The following is a 17,608-nucleotide window of genomic DNA, read 5'->3' as shown; positions in this document are numbered from 1 at the left end:
AACTTAGCCAGCTCTGTTATGTACTATCTGAACAATATTTCCCTTATACGACCACGGCTAGCATTATGGTGAGGGGAAACCGGGCACCGTGCCCGATGAAACCCAAGACCATTCACAGGTTGCTGACAGACCTTCCCATATACAACCGGAGCAGGTCTGTTTTGCCCTGATATTTTCAAGGAACCTATAAATGTAATGCTTATCATCTATATAATGCTGACAGTGCTAAATCGTGAATGGTACAGTACCACACAGTAAATCGTGAATGGTACAGTACCACACAGTAAATCGTGAATGGTACAGTACCACACAGTAAATCGTGAATGGTACAGTACCACACAATACCATACTGAACACAACTGTAATACACAATTATACTGGTATATACTGGTATATTAACTGGTATGCATTAATATGCGATGTATATATATGTATGCCTACATATATATATATATATATTTATATATATATATATATATATATATATATATATATATATATATATATATAAATTTATTTTCTAAGGGTGACAAATGATTTGTCAGAGATAAATGTGTGGTATAGGCAGGGGTCAAAATGTTTGGTCATTCACTCATTTTTAAATCCCGAAATAAAAAATTAAATTGAGCCCAGTGGCATCACCAAGATAAAATTTTATCATGTAAATATTCATACTATTTCAGACACATATGACAGTTTCCTGCATTTTATCCACTTCCTTCTTGTTTTATGAGGATATTCATAGAATTTAACACATTTCACACCTTCAATTATTTTGGATGACCTTAATTTTTGTCAAGGTGATCATTCTGAAGAGCTCAAAATATCAAACATTTTGACACCCAAGATTGTCATGTAAATAAAGGCATGTAAATATGGCTATACTCTTTCCTTCTAAACTCTGAAGACTCAGGAGTAGAATTACCTGTACTGTACTCTATTTACCAGAGAATGCATAACCCTGCTACAGTATAACAACTTCTTAATATAGTGTATTTACATAGAAATACAAACAAATATACACACCCAGTAATAATCACAACTGTGGGAAAAAGTAATCCCCGTACACTGAATACAGGATCAAAGCATCTCAGATGTCTTTTAATACTGTGGGAAAAAGTAATCCCCGTACACTGAATACAGGATCAAAGCATCTCAGATGTCTTTTAATTAGCCACATTTCATAGTTACATGTATATTAAAATCTCATATGACTGGCTGGCTATCACATATAGTTCAACTGTTTTGAATATTCTAGGATTGTGGAGAACGCTGAAAAATGTGGATTTATGCAGAAATGAACATGTTACATTCGTGAAAATTTACACTGAAAACCTTAGAAGAACTTGTCAATATAAGTACATCATGTCAACATAAGTACATGTCAACACACATGTAAGTACATGTCAACAGAAGTACATCATGTTGACAGAAGTACATCATGTTGACAAAAGTACATCATGTCAATATAAGAACATGTCAACACACATGTAATTACATGTCAACAGAAGTACATCATGCAGTTACAACAGGAATCTAAAAAAGTGATTGAAAAAATTCCCAAAGTATCAAAGTATACCGTTTTTTAGAAACAGACGGGAAGCCATGTTGATTGACAAAGGATCTGGGAGGACGCAAGACATGTACCTGAGAAAAACAGTTGGCAAGAACCCATAATGAGCGGAGTTATTGGCACAATTTTCCTGCGTTAATTCTTCACAAAGCACACATCAGGATAGAGGTATTTCCGTTTTTATTATTCATTTTTTGATCATTTGGATAAGAAACTTTATCAAAAAATTATAAAAGAAAACCTGATGTCAAAGCTCTTTGAAAGTTTTAACATAATATTACATTGCAGATTTCTTATGAATTTTCTGCTGCATGCTGCTCTGAAGTGTGAATACGAAGAAAAAATATATTAGACAAATATGAAAATAGTTGAAAATAAACTCTACACCATTCAGTCAGCCATAAATAATATGGACATAATTAAGATATTTTTTATTGTTCCCAATGGTCAAGAGGGGAGATAATCCAGGCATCATGGCTGCCATTCTCAACCAGTATGATTGTTTGTTACCATGGATGCCTTGATTATCATTCGACTTTTGTGGCAGAGTCACGCTTCCTTAAAAAATCACTGTGGATAAGGCGATAGAAGAGTACGATGTTCATCAGTATGACTATTGCCATGCCGACACTGCCGAAGGAGTAGAACAGTAGAGGAATGCCATCACGGTTGATGACGAGCCAGCGCGTCATCCAGCACAGGGTCACGATGCGGAAACAAATATATGTGGCTGAAAAGACCAAAAAAAAAAACCCAAAAATTTAACAATATTCTGCTTAGCAAGTAAATCAGGGTTCAGCTTTACAATATAACCAGCACAAATTCACAATACCTGAACCCGTAGATCAAGTCATACCAAATACTTCAAAACTGGTCCTGGTTACAGAGAGGTTAAATCAAGGAAACAGGACTGCCTGGCTTGTTGTCAGTATAATGTGACTGGGTAAGGTGTCATGTCTGACCTACAACTTTATTTGAATATATGTAATAAAGTGGTTCAAGTCACCTGATAAAAATCCCAGCATGAGGGTCGAATGCTTGTGAAACCTTTAAAATGTACGTGGTGATGCACTGACTTCATTGTTATTGTAATGAATTGTCGCATAATTGTTGGAAATCAAATGCACTTTTTGACAAAAATGTACATACCATTAATGAAGATCCTTCATGAAGATGCATTTATTTATTTATTTATTTGATTGGGGTTTCATGCCATACTCAAGAATATTTCACTTATATGACAGCAGCCAGCATTATTGTGGGAAGAAACCTGCCAAAGCCTGGTGGAAACACACAGCTATCTACAGGTTGATGCCAGACTTTCCTACATACGGCTGGAGAGGAAGCCAGCATGAGCTGGACTTGAACAGTGTTGAAGTCACAGCGACCCCATTGGTGGGGCTCGTGGGTCATTGCACCACACTGGCGTGCTAACCACTTCGGCCACAGAGGACTCAAGGCTCTTTGCAAGGCTCTTTATGTGTAGCTCGTATGACAAAGCCCAACCAATCAAAAGTAGTCTGAATTTCCGTAGATGCACAAGTAGATCGCAATTGATCGCACAAGGGTTTTGTGAGTGAGTGAGTGCTTGCGGTTTAACGTGGTACTTAACAATTTTTCAGTCATGACGACGAAAGAATCCTTAGAGTGCATGAAATGTGCCTCCTTGTTGCAGGAAGGATTTCCACCTCTCTTTTATCTGGTGCTGCTTCACTGGGACACCTTACCGAAGGCAAGTAAGCTGCCCTGCCCGAGCCATTATACTGAAACGGGTCAACCAGTATAGTTGCACTATCACCTTCATGCTGAACGCCAAACGAGGAAGTTACAACTTCCTCTTTTAAGGTCTTTGGTGTGACTTGACCCAGGATTACCCTGGATCTACCGCTCCCAAAGCCGACGCTTTACCAACTGTGCTATCGGGGTCGGTTTTTGTATACGCTCACCAATATGCCTACCTAAGTTAATAAGGCTGTTAAGCCTGTACAGAGCAGAGCCCCGTGATATCTCCAATATCTGGAACAACTGTCGTAGGTGAAGGAAGATGCTGTTCAGCTCCACAATGAGTGCGACGACAGCGTATCCCACGTACAGGTGTGTTACTATGGTAATCCCAAAACAGCACAAGATCTGGAAAAGCCAACGAATATATCGTCACTACAGCCCATGTCTCATCAGCATTCAGGCACGTAACATTTTATTTAGTGATGACAGATAGCAGCTATCCAACGTTTACAACATCCATAATGGCAAGCCTGAGAACAGATGCCGGACATTTTTGAACACCCCTTGGAAAGAAGTGAAATGTCCATGTCATACATAACTGCACAAATTTTACATATGCCACTTTCTCTAAAGGGGTGTTTTTAAAAATGTCACACACCTATTTGCCGTCCTGCTATCCAGGTATCAATTCATTTACATACATAAGGGGGACAAAGCATAAAATAAAGGTTAAACTTCAAAACTCAATCAATCTGAAACATCTGTTATAAACAGTATATACCCTAAATGACCATAAATTTCGTCCATAACCGTTTGCCCGTTTTTCCTCTTTATGAGAGCTCTATTGATTTCACAAAGGTGTTTTGCGGTTTGCCTGGAACATGCGATGATACTCTACTCGAAAATTGTAAGTTTGGGAGCACCAAAAATAACATTTTGTGGTGATTATTTTCCTCAATAAGCGCATTTCAGGTCATTTAAGGTACACCACCCCGGTCAAATGTTATAACATTCTGCTTGTATGTTATTGGCTATCAATTAAGTTGGGGGCCTCCGTGGCTCAGTTGGTTCGCGCGCTAGCACATTGTAATGACCGAGCAGTCTCTCACCAATGCGGTCGCTGTGAGTTCAAGTCCAGCTCATGCTGGCTTCCTCTCCGGCCGTACGTGGGAAGGTTTGTCAGCAACCTGCGGATGGTCGTGGGTTTCCCCCCGGGTTCTGCCCGGTACCCACCCACCATAATGCTGGCCGCCCTCATATAAGTGAAATATTCTTGGGTACGGCGTAAAACACCAATCAAATAAATAAATAAATCAATTAAGTACACTTTCACCCACCCAATTAAAAGCTGAACACATGTATGCTTTGTGATAATTTGCTTCATGCACATTTGTTTAATTATTTATTTGATTATTCATTCATTCATTCATTCTCAAGAATTTTTCACTTACATGATGGCAGTCAGGATTGTGAGGGAAGGAAACCTGTGTGCCGGACGTATAAAGCATTGACCATCGGCCATGATGGCGGTCAGGATTGTGAGGGAAGGAAACCTGTGTGCCTGACGTATAAAGCATTGACCATCGGCCATGATGGCGGTCAGGATTGTGAGGGAAGGAAACCTGTGTGCCTGACGTATAAAGCATTGACCATCGGCCATGATGGCGGTCAGGATTGTGAGGGAAAGAAACCTGTGTGCCTGACATATAAAGCATTGACCATCGGCCATGATGGCGGTCAGGATTGTGAGGGAAGGAAACCTATGTGCCTGACATATAAAGCATTGACCATCGGCCGTGACGGCAGTCAGGATTGTGAGGGAAGGAAACCTGTGTGCCTGATGTATAAAGCATTGACCATCGGCCTTGATCGCGGTCAGGATTGTGAGGGAAGGAAACCTGTGTGCCTGACATATAAAGCATTGACCATCGGCCATGACGGCAGTCAGGATTGTGAGGGAAGGAAACCTGTGTGCCTGATGTATAAAGCATTGACCATCGGCCATGATGGCGGTCAGGATTGTGAGGGAAGGAAACCTGTGTGCCTGACGTATAAAGCATTGACCATCGGCCATGATGGCAGTCAGGATTGTGAGGGAAGGAAACCTGTGTGCCTGACGTATAAAGCATTGACCATCGGCCATGATGGCAGTCAGGATTGTGAGGGAAGGAAACCTGTGTGCCTGACGTATAAAGCATTGACCATCGGCCATGATGGTGGTCAGGATTGTGAGGGAAGGAAACCTGTGTGCCTAACATATAAAGCATTGACCATTGGCCATGACGGCAGTCAGGATTGTGAGGGAAGGAAACCTGTGTGCCTGATGTATAAAGCATTGAACATCGGCCATGATGGCGGTCAGGATTGTGAGGGAAGGAAACCTGTGTGCCTGACTTATAAAGCATTGACCATCGGCCATGACGGCAGTCAGGATTGTGAGGGAAGGAAACCTGTGTGCCTGATGTATAAAGCATTGAACATCGGCCATGATGGCGGTCAGGATTGTGAGGGAAGGAAACCTGTGTGCCTGACATATAAAGCATTGACCATCGGCCATAATGGCAGTCAGGACTGTGAGGGAAGGAAACCTGTGTGCCTGATGTATAAAGCATTGAACATCGGCCATGATGGCGGTCAGGATTGTGAGGGAAGGAAACCTGTGTGCCTGACTTATAAAGCATTGAACATCGGCCATGATGGCGGTCAGGATTGTGAGGGAAGGAAACCTGTGTGCCTGACGTATAAAGCATTGACCATCGGCCATGACGGCAGTCAGGATTGTGAGGGAAGGAAACCTGTGTGCCTGGCATATAAAGCATTGAACATCGGCCATGATGGCGGTCAGGATTGTGAGGGAAGGAAACCTGTGTGCCTGACATATAAAGCATTGACCATCGGCCATGACGGCAGTCAGGATTGTGAGGGAAGGAAACCTGTGTGCCTGACATATAAAGCATTGACCATCGGCCTTGATGGCGGTCAGGATTGTGAGGGAAGGAAACCTGTGTGCCTGACATATAAAGCATTGAACATCGGCCATGATGGTGGTCAGGATTGTGAGGGAAGGAAACCTGTGTGCCTGACGTATAAAGCATTGACTGTCGGCCTTGATGGTGGTCAGGATTGTGAGGGAAGGAAACCTGTGTGCCTGACGTATAAAGCATTGACCATCGGCCATGACGGCGGTCAGGATTGTGAGGGAAGGAAACCTGTGTGCCTGACTTATAAAGCATTGAACATCGGCCATGATGGTGGTCAGGATTGTGAGGGAAGGAAACCTGTGTGCCTGACGTATAAAGCATTGACCATCGGCCTTGATGGCGGTCAGGGTTGTGAGGGAAGGAAATCTGCACTGACCATCAGCAAGTTACTGACAAACTTAATTCCCCACGTCATTTACATATGCATTTGATTGGGGTTTAACGCCATACTGAAGAATATTTCGTTGTGTTGTGTTACTGCTTACTGTCCGCTGTATGAAGTCAAGCGAGTGTACATGTATGTGTGATGGGTCTACCAATTTAAAGGTTACATGAAAACGCGCCATGAAATGAAGAGTACGGTTTTATAGAACATGAAGAAAGACATGTCATTTTCGAGGCATATTTTATGTTTTTTAATAGCCCGTCTATTTTAAGCATATTTTCTGTCATCATTGTTCGGAAATATTCAGAAATGACATTTTTGATGAACAAACTGGTGATGAAGCACCTGCAACCTGGACAAAACCAAGCCCCTCCCCAATTTTAACATTACTGTTTTGACAGCTATCAACGTTGATGTCACAACTGCAGGCTACTTAATTTTTGAACTTACTGCTGGGGCATAACGAAAACTAAAATTTAAAGCCATTTAAGGTAAACTGTCAGAAGAAAGCTGATAAGCTTTTTTGTTCTTTTACATGTATATGTTGGACCTAATGTTTAACGTACCAGTAGCCACAAAGCCATTTCTGACTTAAGTCAACATTTAAAACTTCTTTACAATGCTTTTTTTTTGTTCTGGAAGTAGAAATTTGAGCACTTTTGTCTTTAGCTTATACTGATGAAGTGAACAAAATTTTAATTTCTGAAGCCGAAAAAAAAATAAGTTATATGCTCGTATTTTAATACTTGACTGGCTCTGTGGAATCGGTCCCAGGTATTGAGAGACGATGAACATGTGTTTCACCGTCTCTGAAATTTGCCCACGCAGACTAATACAGCTGAAATAAGGATGAATTACCTCATGCCGCCATCATGGAGCCTATGTACGATTTACAAAGTTATCCACAAGCCGGTATGTAATACCACTGCCAGCTACATGTAGCCTGTAAACCCACAGCTTGTAGATTCTACATGTGTCAAATCTCACGCTTATCCTCAAAGCTTTTTTCTTCTGGTTCACCCCCCCGCCCCCCCACACACACACACACTACCCCCCCCCCCCCCCCAACTCCTCCAACCCACATTTTCTCAAGGCATTACTCCAGAGGGCACTGATCAACTGTGAATTCAAGGTTAATTTGACCAGTCTGTTTTAATAGGTTTACAATGTACAGTTATAGCTGTATTAAGTGTCAAAGCTTGCAGCACGAGGTGGAGAGAATGAGTAATTTTTTGCCCTCCTTATCAACGGTTCATGTACATGTAACTTGATGATGTAAGCCTTACCCTATACATATTATGGGAATGTGACACTCCACACTCGCACTAGCAGGAAGAGGCACATAGAGGCCCAATACATGTACAGTTCACAGTCACTGGTCATGTTGGTAAACACAGCAGCGGCTTCAAGCACCTGCCAGTTTTAAGTGCTTTGGACAATCAAATGCTTCTAATAGAACTACAAGAGATATGTCTGCGGCAACATGAAAGGTAATTAACTTGCCACGGTAACATGTACCTGTCCAGCGTAGGCCATACATGTATATGGTAATTTACCCAAAAAATTAAAAAATTGATAAATAAAAAAAAAAAATAATTGGAATGTAAAGGCACAAATCATGAACATTTCACTGTTTATCCATTTTGGTCATTCTCTTTGAGTCTTAATTGGTCTAGAGGGATACTGATGTCTCATTACTGTCTTATTTCCACACATATACATGTAGACGTAATTCTGAGATTTGGTCAATAGTTGTGAAGAAATGGACCATATGGAATAATAAATATCGAATGAGATTTCCAGTTACACCTTTTGTTACGGTATATGTGTGCATGTAGATTATTTGTATAAACATACAACAGGAATACCACACATGTGCACGCAATTATGTACCAGAACTAAACGACAAAATTTAACACTGTCAGATGGTTGTCAGTCACAAACAAATACTTTCGAGATGCACAAATGAAGTGCAACACAAACAAGCAAAACATGAACAACCAAAAAAACCACAGGTGACAAAGACTAAGAGAACGGATCTGCAGACACACAGACATACAAGCATACATGTACATCTACATAATTGTCAACCATTTTTCTCAGAAAAAAAGCAAAGGAGGAAATTTCTTATCACATCGTTTTCCACAGTCATAATAATCTACCGGAACTCCCCCTGATGCTTCCCACGAAGCCCCCTGCACTAGACTTAAGGTAGGTGTTTACTTACCACACAATGATGTCCTATCAGCTCATAGGTCTGTCTGCCTCGGTTGAACAGAAACATGTCCAAGGTGTCGTATAAAAAATAACCTGGAAAAAAAAAAATAAAACAAATAACATAAAACATAAACACAAAATAAAACATAATCACATATAAATGTAAAACGTCCAAGTAATTCATATATTTATTTGGTTAAGTTTTCAGCCAGTATATCATACACTCATGACTATTTCAATATATATATTAAATCCTGTTACATATACCGATACATACAGACGTAAGACAGATTTGTTTATTTATTTATTTAGTTGATTGGTGTTCTTCACTATGTTCGAGAATTTCACTTAGACTATAAAATACATGTGTATATACAACTATGGCCATCCTTATGGTGGGAGGAAATGGGGCAAAACCTGGAGGAACCTATGACCATCCGCAGGTTGCTGTCAGGCCTTGTCACGTATGACATGTATAACCGCACAGTAGGCCAGCATGAACTGGACTAAAAACTCACAGTGAGCCCATTGGCGAGGGGCCCTCGGATCCTTGTGCTGCGCTAGCAACAGGAGATAGTACTAGGGTTGTCAAGATTGGCATGACAACATCCCAATTCGGAGCAAAACTACCTTTTAATTAACATATACAATGACATTTTCACAGAGACACCATCATGGACGCTCGGCCGTGTCGAAGCTACCTAGCAGGCTGCGTATGACTCCATGCTGAGGCCCATATTTTACACGCAGTACTTCTCTATTTACAGGTTATAACTTTTCAAAATGCTATCAGCTCTACTGATGCGGTTCTGTCAAGCACCAAATCTAGGTCAATGTAGTCCTCTACATGTATCATGATAATAAGCAAAGGCACTTGCCTTATAATTAGAAAAGACTTGACATGTAACAGCCACAGTAAATTATAGTTGGTAAAAACGGATACCTAGTTATTAAGGGCAGTTCCCAGCACTATTATATCTGGGATTAAGATGGTCTATCATATACATTCTATGTACTTGTACTTACACGGGAATTTATAATACATAAAATATTCCTCTAGGTAAGATTCGGGTGTGAAAGTATATTCATAGGCTATTCTGTTAACCACATAAACATGGAGGTGGGGGGTGGGGGGGGGGGGGGGGTTGGGGGGTGGGGGAGTTGGTCGACGGAAGTTGCATACAAGTAGTGTAACTACCCAAAAACGAGACTTCACTTTGACCCAATATTTAGACATTTATTTTGCCACCTTCATCACTTTCCTAAATGGTAGCAAAACAAAATGGCGTAAGACTGAGTCACAATAAAGTTTTCGACTTTCGGACTTGCACAACGTAAAACTATAATGCTGCAGTGTTACTACAAAAAGGAAGTTAAAAAAAAAAAAATGAAAATGAAAGTTACTGCAATATTTTTTATAATTTTTAAATATCTTATGATCTGAGTCTGAGGATGAGAGTAGAATGAATAAAAAGGTGTGTACTTTTGTCAAATTTACACATTACATTTACGTATCGTACATGTGTATTTCACAGAGAAATGGTAAAACAGTTGAGTAAAACAGTTGAGTACAACAGTTTAAAAATTACTGACCCTGTGTTATTAACTGAGGGTTCTGAGCAGAAGTACACAAGAAACTCTGGCCTTCACTATGCATACACGTACAGTTATTTTGTGTTTTCTGAGCCAGCTAATATAGGCCTGACAATACAGGGTCATGCTTGAGTGAACATCAACATTGCTGGTCATGTTTGTAAAGGGTCACAAAAAGTTACATGTCAATAAACACTGCAGTTCAAAACCCAGACTATTATACTTGCGGGTAAACCTACATTTTCTACACAATAGCTTTAGTGAAATAAGAGATCATCCCTTTGCTTCACCGAATCCCCGCACTATTTTTCCCGTTGTGAAAAAGAGAAAATATTTTCCCCACATATAACGTGTATTTACTGTTTCCTGGTCCTAAAATGTTCTAATCACAACATGGCTGTATGGCTGCCATGAACACTGAAATGTTCTCATCACAACATGACTGTATGGCTGCAATGAACACTAACATGTTCTCATCACAACATGACTGTATAGCTGCCATGAACACTAAAATGGTAAAATGTTCTCATCACAACATGGCTGTATGGCTGCCATGATCACTAAAATGTTCTCATCACAACATTGATATATGACTGCCATGAACACTAAAATGTTAAAATATTCTCATCACAACATGGCTGTATGGCTGCCAGGAACACTAACATGTTCTCATCACAACAATGCTGTATGGCTGCCATGAACACTAACATGTTCTCATCACAACATGACTGTATGGCTGCCATGAACACTAAAATGGTAAAATATTCTCATCACAACATGGCTGTATGGCTGCCATGAACACTAAAATGGTAAAATATTCTCATCACAACATGGCTGTATGGCTGCCATGAACACTAAAATGTTCTAATCACAACATGGATGTATGGCTACAATGAACACTAACATGTTCTCATCACAACATGGCTGTATGGCTGCCATGAACACTAAAATGGTAAAATGTTCTCATCACAACATGGCTGTATGGCTGCCATGAACACTAAAATGTTCTCATCACAACATGGCTGTATGGCTGCCATGAACACTAACATGTTCTCATCACAACATATCCATGGCTGCAATGAACACTAAAATGTTCTCATTACAACAACTCTGTATGGCTGCCATGAACACTAAAATGTTCTCATCACAATATGGCTGTATGGCTGCCATGAACACTAAAATGTTCTCATCACAACATGACTGTATGGCTGCCATAAACACTAAAATGTTCTCATCTCAACATGGATGTATGGCTGCAATGAACACTAAAATGTTCTCATCACAACATGACTGTATGGCTGCCATGAACACTGAAATGTTCTCATCACAACATGACTGTATGGTTGCCATGGACACTATTAAATTTAGTGTCATATCCTAATCATTTACTCTAACAGTTCCACCGTAACACTGATTTACAAAAACATGTATTTAAGGTCTCCCCCCCCCCCCAAAAAAAATATGTAAAAAAAAGAAAGTAAAAAAATAAACCTCTGATCACTTTTAGGTACCTGTAGTTAACATTTTCAAAATAAGAATTGTTTATTTCTTCATTTTATATTTGTCTGATTTTGGTTTAATATACATGTTTGTGTGTAAGCTTTGGTTTTTTGTCATACAATTTTTCCGTCATATAAGCATGAGGAGTCATTAGGTGTGTGTACAAATACTATGTCTTCGTGTAGCAGGGTGAATCCATTTCATCAAAGTGCCGAAGACCCCAGGCATGATACCCCACTTTCTACGTAGTTTTCTACCTCTAACCTCCCGAGTGCTAAAGTGAGGAAGTAACAAGTACCATTATTCAACTCTCTGGAATCGCCTGACCTGGCCGAGATGAATTTATTTATTTATTTCACTGATGTTTTATTCCGTACTCTAGTATATTTCAATAATACGATGATGGTCAACATTATGGTGGAAGAAAACCATGCGGGCAAAGCCCAGTGGAAACAGACGACCATCCGCAGAATGCTGCCAGGCCTTCCCACGTATGGCTGGAGAGGAGTCAACATGACTTTGACTTGAACTCACAGCTAATAATAAAAAGTATATATATATATATATATATAAACAAATGAATATAAAGACGAAAAATAACAAGAATAGTATAAGTATGGGGGGAATTTCTTCCCACAGTTACTGACCAACTGAGAAACAGATAAGGCCTCTGGAGAAAGGTGTGTGAATAGATATCAAGTCTTCAGCCATCTCCGGTGTCTCCCAGAAACTGAGGAAAAACAGAATACAAAAAACACATTAACACAATCACAGACAGAAACAAGAGTTCAATCCCTGGTGAATTTTCATGGGTGTTGATGATAGGTACATGTATGTGGTTACCATGACAGGACAAATATATCCACCAAAAATTAAAACACTATGTGGAAAACTGTTGGAGTTCTAGCCCGGACATGAAATCATTTCAATATATGCAGTATACATAGGGAAATAGCAATCTGGTAACCATGACAGACACAGAAACGAACACCTGTGAGTTGATCGGGACACATTATTATCTGTGTATGTATGTATCCACCAAAAATAAAAACTATACGCAGAAATCAGTTGGAGTTATAGCCCAGACACGAAATCACATTTATTTATATAGTACATATAACTAAGGAAAATGGCCGTCTGGTTACCATGACAAATGTGAAAATGGACAAATGCAAGTCGTCAAATATTGTCATCTGTGCATCTATGTATCCACCAAAATTAAAACTGTACATGGAAAACTGTTGGAGCTATAGCCTGGACACAAATATGAATGAACAGACAGACTGACAAAACCACTATAACATAATGATACGTCTAATGGCGGGGGCGTATAAAAAGATAAGGCTTGAACATTATTGTGGTGCAATGTCGCTTATAGCATTAGCCAAAATGACAAACTTGATCATTTTTCCTGACAATGAGAGTTCTAATGATTTTGGAAAGGTGCTTTAAAGTTTGTTTAATAGACTTATTTTTTTGACTGCTGTCTCACTCAGCACTCAATAACATTCACTTATAAAACAGTGGTCAGAATTATGGTACAGAATAGGAAAGGTTTGTTTAGAAGCTAGAATGATATCCCACTAGAAAAATGTCGTATGTGGGAAGGTCTGTCAGCAACCTGCGGATGATTGTGGGTTTTCCCCGGGCTGTGCCCAGTTTCCTCCCACCACAATGCTGGCCACTATCGCAAAAGTGAAATATTCTTAAGTACGGCATAAAACACCAATCAAATAAATAAATAAAATACTAGAAAAATGTAAGTTTCAGCACCAAAAAATTATTTAATTTTATTTATTTGCCTCCATGCATGCTTAATTATGGGTACAATTTTAGGTCATTCTTGGTATTTGAGAGACACGTTCACAACAGTTTATCATGCATACCGTTTTGCCATTATGCATGTACTACATGTTGTGCTGCCTCACTGGAATACCATGCCACTGACACCAGAAATGACACATTCCACCTAGTTGCGAGAAGTGTTCATTTAAATCTATTTGGATTTACTCCACAATATTTTACTTAAACAATGATGGGAATAAACCAGGCAAAGCCCGGGTGGAACCCACGACCATTTGCAGGTTGCTTGTAGATTTTCCCAGATAAATATGACACCAGACAGCTGAACTTGTCATGAACTTACAGCTACCACATTGCAATGTTGCTTTATGATGAGGTTGCTGCCCACAAGAGAAAGTACAAGAATCACACAGTTTTATGGAGATCTCACACAGGGCCGTGACCACTACATGACCATCCCGACCCGGCCAGGTGCTACTTAGTCAGCCTGCACGGGGTTAAGTCCAAGAAAGGTCAGTAAGGTGGTCCTGGTGGGTCCTGGTGGGTCCTTGTGGGTCCTTGTGGGCACGGGGTGGACAGCATGTCACACGACCATCTTGGTCCTGCTCAAAACAGTTGGGGTGGCACGCCACCCAGGCTGGGTTGGGCTTCGACAGGTTATGGATGGGGCGAGCACAGCATGGTCGGGCCAAGTACGGGGTGAGCACAGCATGTTCAGGGCAAACACGTGCCTTGGTAAGGGCTAGGTTGTGTAGGACAGGGCTTTCCTCCTCTGTGTGTCTTGCTTGGGTATTCCTGGACTGACTGTGTATCGTGTATTTCTTGGAACATGGCACAATCCACCCTTGCAAAGCTCAAGAATCTCATGCAGTCCTCTTTCTTCAATTCTTTCATCAAGGTGTTGTACAACCCATATCTGCTGGTCTCCTGAACCAATTTCGCACCCAAATACTCCTTGGTTGTCTCGGCTTCTTCTGTCTTCTACTTGTCTTGTCTTGCTTGCTTGTCTATTTCTGTGATCAGAACAGCTGCACAGCAAATCAGTAAGTCCTCCTTCATGAGGAGTAATTCACAAAGAAGAATGTCCGTCATGAAGGATAATCATGGGATAATAATCCGTTAATCCATTATCCATAATCCATTATCCGTTCCACCCCTATTTATAAGATAGCCTCAATAATACTCATATTAATATTAATCTTTTGAAACAAAATGTGCACAAAAAGTCATTTTGGTCAGTCCTTGGACGTTTTTCGCACGTACATGTATGTAGCTCTGGATGGATGGGTCTTGGTCGGGATGAGGTCTTCTAGAACAGGTCATGGACGGTCGGGGCCCTGTGTGAGACCTCCATCACTATCTATCCAAGACTATGCTTGTGCTAATCTGGGCTGATCAGTTTTAAACAATGTTAGTCTTATTGTGGTATATTTTCATGCATTAGGCATCATGCAGAATCATGAGTACAGAATATCTATGTATGCCACAGCCTAATTTTAATTATTTACATGAACATATCTGGTACACAATACCATTTGCAGCAGCTAATTTGTATGCAAGAAATGATTTTGCTAAAATCCAAGTGGATGTACATGTAAGTAAATTTATGAATCAAAATATGGTGTATTTAATGCTACATTTGCCATACCATTAAGATTCATCTCTTCGTGATAAAATCATTTTCTTACAAATTTAAAACTTCATTAAAATTAAATAAAATCTGACCCTAAGTTATTACTGTTTTCCATTAAATTTACATGTACGTATGTTAAATTTGATAAGAACACTTTAACAACAATTAATCACTAATATTCACAGCATGCATTTAATTAACTGAGATACTCAATCAAAGCTATGTAGATTGAATCACGTACATGTGTCATGTTACACAATGGTGATATATTATAGATGGTATACATTAGTATAGTGTATAAATAATTTATACGCCGAGTTAGAGGCAAACCATTAATCAGGCAGTCATTATCTGAAGTTCCAGTGGTCAAAATTCCCTGCTGTCATGCACAATTTTTTGGAAAATATCATCACTGCTCAAAATATCCTTGCAAACGTCAACAACTGAAATTATTTGAGGTCAGAAAATTACGTCAGGCGGTAAAATAATTGCCTGACCCCCACAATGGAACCTCATGTAAAATTCTGGGTCAGCCAAAGATCGGTGTTTTGTAAGAGCTCGAATCTGTGTCAACTACTTGTAACTAGCAACAGCGTCTGTGGGTTATGTAAGGTGACAACACCACAACAAACAATTTCTAGTAGAAATAGACAACAAACAGATGTCAACAGAGGCTACTATGAACACATTTAACGGAGGGGAAAAAAGATGTAAAACGACACTGAAAGAACTAACCAGAGAACTGAACCAACGCCCGTCAGAATCGAGTGAACGAATGACGTGCATATGTTTTTCCACCGCCATGTCGATTTCTGCGCTGTTTTTGGAATCCCAATAAGCGTCAAACACTTGTTTAGAAGACAAAATAAACCCGTCGATATGAAAACCGCCAGTAATCCGTGGCTAACTCGCATAGTATCCAGTTGAGGTTCCCCCATGTTTCCACCTGGGAAGTTGGGTATGTCCCCAGCACCACAGCGTGTCCTACTGGATGACCTTCGACCTGGTTGTCCTTGGTAACCGATATGAACTTCAACCTACATTCATAACACGTGGACTACTTAAATGTTAGTATATTGATATAGCCCTTCAGCTTTTCATTTGCTGGCATCACACTACCTACATCACAGCGCCTAATAAACGATTGAAAAATCCGAAATCCACATTCCAGCAAGTCAAAATGTCATGGCTGGCTGGACGGATGTTTGGGCGGGTGTTTGGGCGTGGCGTGTGCGCATGCTTGTGACTTACACTAACGAGTGAATTCATACCGGTTGACCTACCATAATTTCTTTCCCGAGGTGATCAACTTGTTAATTCAAATGATCAAATGAATAGGTGAACTGTTAGTTCAATAAATACTCGTCAGATTTATCATCTGATATCATTACTTCACGAATAATTACGCACAAGATATTTGAGTACCGGTATATAATGAATACTCCCGTAGCCTGTGGATGTAAGCACACGTCTCCCTACCAACACACAAATAAACACAAGTTTCAGCATATATCAAGTATTTTTTTTAAAAAATACTTTGGCATACACTACATGTATATATCGTCACACCGCACACTAATCAGCTTAATCAGCATTTAAAGTTGATGATAGTGTAATATTGTGGAAAGTTGATGATTCATAAATATTGATGACCTCTGTTAATGTGGCACATGTAGACTTATGTTTTAATTGTTTCTAGAGTTTCAGAAGCGAGAACTTTCAAAAGGTTTCATTTATTTCCAAATTTTACAAAAGTACCGAATAAAAGTAGTCTACCAGTAGGTCTGCAGAAAGAGCAACAAACTATTAAGAGTATACTGGTACATCCGCCTATAGATGTACATGTACCTACAGTGTACAATGTAGCTTGGTAGGCCTACATACAGGCAAATATATGTAGACCAATTTATCTATAAAGCAGCCTGCGGATGGTCGTGGGTTTCTCACGGGCTCTGCCCAGTTTCCTCCCTCCATAACGCTGGCCGCCGTCGTATAAGTGAAATATTCTTTAGTACGGCGTAAAACACCAATCAAATAAATAAATAAATTTATCTATCTATAAAGTAAATTAATTCCAGATATTTTTTTTTATTTTCGCTTTGTGGACAAGTTGACCACTATGCATACCCGATTTGACACCAAATTTGGCCAAAAGGCCATCTACAATACCTAATGCATTGACATCTTAGTCTTAATAC

General features: G+C 39.9%; 1 protein-coding gene across 1 annotated transcript; it reads right to left on the bottom strand.

The window, feature by feature from the left end:
• Positions 1-559: 559 nt before the first annotated feature.
• LOC135476707 (TLC domain-containing protein 2-like) lies at positions 560-16,347 on the bottom strand. The gene is made up of 5 exons (XM_064756820.1): positions 16,146-16,347; positions 12,622-12,704; positions 8,892-8,974; positions 3,532-3,703; positions 560-2,303 (listed from the first exon to the last, which is right to left on the bottom strand). Exons 1-5 carry the CDS (start codon positions 16,322-16,324, stop codon positions 2,101-2,103), a joined length of 720 nt encoding a protein of 239 aa, XP_064612890.1. The 5' UTR covers positions 16,325-16,347; the 3' UTR covers positions 560-2,100.
• Between the last annotated feature and the right edge of the window lie 1,261 nt (positions 16,348-17,608).

Source organism: Liolophura sinensis, chromosome 10 (genome assembly GCF_032854445.1).
Source record: "Liolophura sinensis isolate JHLJ2023 chromosome 10, CUHK_Ljap_v2, whole genome shotgun sequence".
Classification (NCBI taxonomy): Eukaryota; Metazoa; Mollusca; class Polyplacophora; order Chitonida; family Chitonidae; genus Liolophura; species Liolophura sinensis.
Note: the sequence above shows the minus strand (reverse complement) of the source record. Positions and strands in the feature narration are given on the sequence as shown.